Source organism: Aegilops tauschii, chromosome 4 (genome assembly GCF_002575655.3).
Source record: "Aegilops tauschii subsp. strangulata cultivar AL8/78 chromosome 4, Aet v6.0, whole genome shotgun sequence".
NCBI classification, from domain to species: Eukaryota; Viridiplantae; Streptophyta; class Magnoliopsida; order Poales; family Poaceae; genus Aegilops; species Aegilops tauschii.
In genome coordinates, this window is record NC_053038.3 from 39,805,456 (window position 1) to 39,812,489 (window position 7,034).

Here is a 7,034-nt window from a genome sequence, read left to right on the forward strand (position 1 = left end):
AAACTGTTTTGTCTTGGAGTAAATTGCCACTACCCCCCTAATAAAATTAAATCTTTTTTCACAAGTAGTTGTAACATTTCGCGTGGTTGGATGGTGAAAATATACTACTACCCATCCCGGAGCAAATAGTAAAAGCCTTGTGCTGCTCTACGCTGGGCGCCATCAATATTGCCGTGTTTGGGGTGGCGGTAAAAAAGTAAAAAAGATTGGAGGCCTATTTATTCCCCAATGTTGACACCCCAGTGCTCTCCTCTCCTGTCCCCGTCCGTCTCTGCCCCCAAAAGGAAAACCAGCCTGGTTTCCCCAGCGCAAGCCGGCCACCGCAACCAACCACCCGTCCTCTCCTCCCCGCCCGTAAAACCCAAGAGCAGCCAACAAACACCAACAGGACTCCCAGCAACCAGCCAGCCAGCCACCACCCACCCTCACCCCCCACCACGCCACAAGAGAAGAGAGGAATAGAGATGCTTCCTCCTCCCCGTTGTCACCAGCCCCATGACCGCACTCACCACCGCCAGCACTAGTAGCGAGCCGCGAGAGGGAGCGGGAGAGCCATGGACCTGGGCGGGGTGCTGATGGCGGCCGCGGACGCGGGGGTGGGCGGCGGGGACCTCGGCATGCTCGGATCTAGGCTGCTCAAGCACGGGAGGGGCAATGAGGCCGACGAGCACGGCTGGGGCGGCGGCAGGCCGGCGTCCAAGCAGGCCCGGGTCGCCGGGGACAGCGACGCGGTGTCCGAGGCCGTCAAGGCGGCCGCGCCCTACCTGCTCGGCACCTGCAGCCCCGGGCACGGCCGGGAGAAGATGCTCAGCTTCTCCTCCTCGCAGCCGGCCTCCTGCCCCTCCGCCGCTCAGGCCGCGCTGCCGCTCTACTACGGCACGCCCGCTTCTTGCTCAGGTGGAGCCTTGCTTCTCCGCATCTCGGTTGCTAGTTCCTTTGATTACAAAGCTTGCTACTTTCTTCTGAACTAGCAGTATCATTGCTGCTGTTTGGTTCAGAGTTTCCGCCTTCTTTGGGATTCAGAGTTTGGAGTGTTTGTGATATTGATTCATTCTGGCTGTTTTTGGTGCCACCCATCACGCAGTATCCCTATTTTCTCTTTGCAAAATGTTTGATCCCAGGGCTTTTTTACCTACACATAGATCAAATGGAGTTCGTCGAGTCTCAGGAAAGGGAGAAAAATATCTTTTCACACCGCACTTCTTTACTATTTTCGCCTAGATTCGGAGGCTTATCATCACAAGTTCTCTTTCTTTTCAGCTGCCGCTACTTCTTTTATTCCATCTTTTTCATTTTTTTGGATTCCCTTGATTGGATCAGTGACTAGAAAGAGTTCACATCATCTGTAGAAAAGAACAGAAAAGGAGAGCACCTTTTTTTTATATTTTAATAGGCTTTTTATTGGGATCATTCTTGAAATTGCCTGGACAAGTTTCTCCACCACTTTCCGGTGACATCCACGAACTCTTCTTGTCCTCAACGGCGCGATCGTGCGGATTCCTTTTTGTCACGCCCTTTTGTAAAATAATACTCCTCCCTAAAGAAGAAAAAGATCAAAATGGATAGGAAAAAAGGTGTGATCTTTGGCACCACGCCACCAATAGCCCACATTTTCCTCACCCAAGAAAGATTCAAGCAAAGCATCACACTCTCAGATCGAGGTTGTTGCATTGGATCAAAGATTCAAGAAAGATTCATATCTGTGCTTCTTTCTCATCTGGTATTGGTTTTCTGAGATCCTGGCAGCCACCCTGCCTCAGATTTCCTCCCGCCTCTTGCTTGCTTGCCCCTGTCAAGAAAGTACACTTTATTTTCTTGGATTTGCCTTGTTGTCTTGCACTGTCTTGTTGCTCATCTGCTTTTTGTATTGTTATCATGGGTGCCAGGGTTGAGCTCAGTGAGGGGGCCCTTCACGCCGTCGCAGTGGATGGAGCTGGAGCACCAGGCCCTGATCTACAAGTACCTGGCGGCCAACATCGCCGTGCCTCACAACCTCGTCGTCCCCATCCGCCGGAGCGTCACCTCGCTCTACCCGTCCGCCTACTTTGGCTCCTCCACATGTAAGTCAGCCCCAGCCGAGCCAAGAAAGGGGATAAAAAGCTCCATTCACCATGATAAAAGTCGGTGTTTGATTGATGGATTCCGTCCGACTTTACTGATCTTTGCATGATTGCGTTGGGTCGTGGATGTGTGCTTTGCTTTGCAGTGGGGTGGGGGCCTTTCCAGCTGGGCTACTCCGGGAGCGCGGACCTGGAGCCCGGGCGGTGCCGCCGGACGGACGGCAAGAAGTGGCGGTGCTCCAGGGACGCCGTCGCCGACCAGAAGTACTGCGAGCGGCATATGAACCGGGGACGCCATCGTTCAAGAAAGCATGTGGAAGGCCAGCCTGGCCATGCCGCGAAAGCGATGCCTGCGACGGCCGCTGCTGCCGCCCAGCCCGGTGCTCTCGCCACCGGGGGCGGCGGCGGAGCTCCCGCCGGCGCCGCCATCTGCCACGAGCAGCAACCGTTGAAGAACTACGCCGCCAGCACCATTGATCCTTGTTCACTGCAATATAACAGGTACGCTCATCATCATGCAACCATGTTCTTTTTCTTAGCAGTTTTGAGGTGTACTTCAGTTCAGAACATGACAGGTGATGCAATATTTGCATAGTAGGTAGACTATAACTGCTGCTGTGATATCTTCAATAGATTTTTTCTCTGTTGTTTCTGTTCACTAAATCATTAGAAATGTAAGCCCATTTTGGTTCTGCTAATTTGAAGTATACCTCGCATCATTCTTTGCCGAAGGAAAAACAGTAGGAGGGTGATGAGTCCGAGCGATAACATTTTAACACCACTATGCTTAAAATTTGAGTAGTCGGGAACCCTTTGTCGATTCGCTCTCCTGAGTTTATTAAGGTTCGAACTGCTTTGTTTCTTGTGGATCACCATTTCCAGCAGCCCCAGCTGTTCTAGTTTGGTGAGATGCAACCTGCTCAACAGAACTCTGGCAGTAGTGCTATAGTCTGATGCACTTCAGTTAGTCGGTGCTCTCGGTTTTGATGGTTTTATTTACTTTTACCACCTCAATCAGTGTCTCTTCTGTTCATGATGTTCACCAGCCCTGAGATGCCAACTGTCATATGTACCATGCTGTACAGTACTAACCAATCACATGTTGATCAATCTTCTTCAGGGAAATGGTGAGCAAGCAGCAACACGAGTGCGAGCAAGTGCAGGACTCCGACACCCTCTCGATGCTGACCTCCATGAGCGCGAGGAACACCAATGCAGGCAGCATGTTCCCGTTCTCAAAGGAACATCATAACCACAATCCTTTCGAGGTGACGAGCTCGAGGCCGGACTACGGGCTGGTTTCATCCGACTCGCTGATGAGCTCCCCTCACAGCTCCCTGGAGAACGTCAACCTGCTCACCTCGCAGCGAGCTCTCTCGAGCGAGCAGCAGAGCTCGCTCTCCCTGCAGCACTTCGCGGACTGGCCGAGGACGCCCTCGCAGCAGGGGCAGGGAGGAGGTCTCTCATGGCCGGACGCCGAGGACATGCAAGCTCATCAGAGGACCCAGCTCTCGGTGTCCGCCGTTCCAATGGCGTCCTCTGACCTGTCGTCGGCCTCCACGTCCCCGATCCACGAGAAGCTCATGCTGTCGCCCCTCAAGCTGAGCCGCGAGTACAGCCCCATCGGCCTCAGCGTCGCGGCCACGGCGGCGGTGGCGAAGGACGAGGGGGAGGCGAACTGGATGCCCATGTTCCGCGACTCGTCCATGGGCGGGCCGCTGGGGGAGGCTCTGAACAAGAACAATGGCGGCAACATGGAGGCCAAGAGCTACCTGTCGGCGTCGCTGAACCTGATGACGGACGCCTGGGACTCGAGCCCGCTGGAGTCGTCGCCGGTGGGGGTCCTGCAGAGGACCGCCTTCGGATCGGTGTCCAGCAGCACCGGCAGCAGCCCCAGGCAGGAGTACCACGGCGTGTATGATGGTAACCCGCGGGATGATCTCGGCTCCATCGTCGTGAATCACCCCAGCATCCGCCTGATGTGAGCTTCTTCTTCTGAGCTCTGACCATGGCAGCTGCAACGAGAAGGCTGGCCAGTTGTGGCGACGGACGAACCTGGGCGAGTCTTCTTCTTCAGGGACCTTGTTACATATCAACATCAGCATATCCAGGAGCATTTTACGTTGTAGTTTGTCATTTGAGACTAATCTGTTGCTGTCTTCTCTGCTTCGGGATGTTGAGTTCTTTTTACCTTTTTCTCTGTAACCTTAGACTTCGCTGGGTACTGACGTTTTTTTTTGTGTGTGTGTGGATGGATTTGGTAGTGCTACGTTGTTGCATAATGTCATAATGTCCAATTAATGGTGCGATGCCATAATAGTTGTTGAGTAATGCAAGCTGGCATATTTTCATCTTTGCATATTTTGTTTTTTTACTGTCTTTTATTCCGAAACCGCTGCAAAAAGTTTGCCTCATATATTAATTAAGCAGAGAGGAGAGTTTGTTACAGCAGGCATCCTTACACGGCATGAAAGATTACTCACACAAAATAATAGACACCGGTTTCTTTGCTCCGGCGGTGACCCAAAGATTTGGCTCGTTAGTGATCGTAGTGAGCAAAATTGGCGGTGGGGCGCTCTTGTGCCGGAAGACCCGGACATTTCTCTCGTTCCAAATGGTCCATGACACGAGCATGGCCAGCGAGGCCATCGCTTTTCTGTTGGGGACTCCTGCGCCGGTTCGATTTGTCCACCAATTCTTGACGGAAGCATCCAGATGCCACAAGGAGGTGTCCATATGTTCTAACCGAAATTTCTCAATGACCATCTTTCAAAGCCGAATGGAATAGCAGCACTTGAAGAAAAGGTGTGGCCCACTCTCTTACTCCCTTTTGCAAAGAGGGCAAAGTCCATAGTTTGGCCATCCCCACTTGGCAAGCCTGTCGGCTGTCCAGATTCTATCTTGGATAGCGAGTCAAGCAAAAAACTTTGCCTTTGGCTGTGCCCAAACCTTCCAAATCATGCTCTCCATGAGAGAGAGGACCAAGCCAAGAAATTGTGCCTTATAGGCGGAGGCTGTGGTGTAGTGCCCATCGGTCGTGTTCTTCCATATAATAGTATCCTCGGAAAGCTCATCAAGATGGAAATTATGCACGAGCGTCCAAAGCGTGAAGAATTGCCAAATGTGCTCGACTGAGATGACCGTGTAGGGGTTGATCTTGAAGATCCATGCGTTGTTTTTTAGGGCCTCTAGCACCTTCCAATTTTTTCTCATGAAAGCCTCAAAGATTAGTGGAGCAACATCCTTTGGCTTGGTTCCATGTAGCCAAGGGTAGTCCCAGAAAGGTGTTTTGGCCCCATTCCCCACAGATAATGGTAGTTGATGCATAGAAGAAATATAGATCCTCATCGTCACATGGATTGCTCAATCCGACCCACATCTTGTTTGGCTCTGTCCATTCAAACCATGGCAATCTGAGGCGTAAGGCGCGTGCAAACTTTACGGTGTTGAGGACTCCAAGACCACCATACTCCCGCGCGCGGCAAACAACCTTCCAATTTACCTTGCACTTTGCGCCCGTGGTCTTATCCGAGCCAGACCAAAGGAAAACTCATTCCAGCTTGTTCACATTTTGCAAGATGCTCCGTGGGACGACCAACTAAGTGATGAAGTAGACCACGAGGGAGGTGATGACAGATTTTACTAGTGCTGTACGCCCAATGGTCGTTATATTTTGCCCTTCTTAAGTACCCAACTTGCTCGCAATCTTGTCCTCAAGAAATTGGAAGTCCGCCTTCTTTAGTTGCCCAATGGATAGGGGGAGGCCCAAGTATCTTAAAGGGAAGGACCCTCTAGTTGCCGGGAAACTTTGTAGAATGTTTCCCAAGATAACATTATTGCACCAGATGGGCACAACTGAGCTCTTGTGAAAGTTGGTGCATAGACCGATGACCTCCCTGAAACCACGTAAGATCGTCGAGAAATTGTCAATGTCTTGGCAACGAACGAACTTGGGCAGGTCTTCTTCACGGACCTTGTTACATATCAACATCATCATATCCAGAAGCATTTTACGTTGTAGCTTGTCATTTGAGACTAATCTGTTGTTGTCTTCTCTGCTTCGGGATGTTGAGTTCTTTTTTTTACCCTTTTCTCTATAACCTTAGACTTCGTTGGGTATTGACGTTGCGTGTGTGTGGATGGATTTGGTAGTGCTACGTTGTTGCATAATGTGATAGTGTCCAATTAATGTTGCAATGCCATAATAGTTGTTGAGTATTGCAGGTTGGTATATTTTCTTTCTTTTTCCGATTCTCGTATTTCCTCTAGTTTAAATAACGTTGGAATTAAAATTGGAAAAAATGAAAATGTTGTGTGCATTTCGGTGGGGGTGAAACACATGGAGATAGACCGATTAAAGGTTTCTCCAAACTCCAAAGTGTTCGAGCCCCCTACCATACCCTGAAACCGAGGAGGAAGAACCGGCGGCTGCTTATGACGGCCCGCTTCTCTCCCACATGGTTGGTGCGGTAACCGAGGTAGGATTAGATGACGTACGACCTGGGTTCATGTTTTGTGACTTCACCGCGTCCCCGCGTAAATCAATATCCCACTCAAAAAAGAAACAAAAACCGCCCAAGAAGGCGAAGGTATCCACCCTGACCCGAGTTTCCACGTGAGAGGCATGTTTTGGGATAGCAGAGGTCTTTCAGACTTGGCTAAACATAAACACGTCGGTGACTGTGTGCGTGACCATGGGTTAGATTTTGTGGCAATTTCCGAGGCTGGTAATGTGGCAATTTCCAAGGTTGTCAACGAAGTTCGGCAACGAACGAACTTGGGCAAGTCTTCTTCACGGACCTTGTTACATATCAACATCATCATATCCAGGAGCATTTTACGTTGTAGTTTGTCATTTGAGAATAATCTGTTGTTGTCTTCTCTGCTTCAGGATGTTGAGTTTTTTTTTACCTTTTCTCTGTAACCTTAGACTTCGCTGGGTATTGACGTTGTGTCGGTTGTGTGTGGATGGAT

The 7,034-nt window shown here is 50.6% G+C and overlaps 1 protein-coding gene across 1 annotated transcript; it reads left to right on the forward strand.

Moving 5' to 3' along the window:
- The first annotated feature begins 266 nt into the window (after window positions 1-266).
- Window positions 267-4,391, forward strand: LOC109772994 (growth-regulating factor 6). Its single transcript, XM_020331699.4, has 4 exons — window positions 267-897; window positions 1,887-2,060; window positions 2,207-2,561; window positions 3,181-4,391. Exons 1-4 carry the CDS (start codon window positions 555-557, stop codon window positions 4,043-4,045), a joined length of 1,737 nt encoding a protein of 578 aa, XP_020187288.1. The 5' UTR covers window positions 267-554; the 3' UTR covers window positions 4,046-4,391.
- The last annotated feature ends 2,643 nt before the right edge of the window (window positions 4,392-7,034 follow it).

What these genes read in the sequence shown, in the direction of transcription:
- LOC109772994 (XM_020331699.4), top strand. Translation starts at nt 555, where the DNA reads ATGGACCTGGGCGGGGTGCTGATGGCGGCCGCGGACGCGGGGGTGGGC. An exon ending in CACGCCCGCTTCTTGCTCAG is followed by an intron (nt 898 to 1,886) that starts GTGGAGCCTTGC and finishes CATGGGTGCCAG; the next exon opens with GGTTGAGCTCAGTGAGGGGG. An exon ending in CTACTTTGGCTCCTCCACAT is followed by an intron (nt 2,061 to 2,206) that starts GTAAGTCAGCCC and finishes TTTGCTTTGCAG; the next exon opens with TGGGGTGGGGGCCTTTCCAG.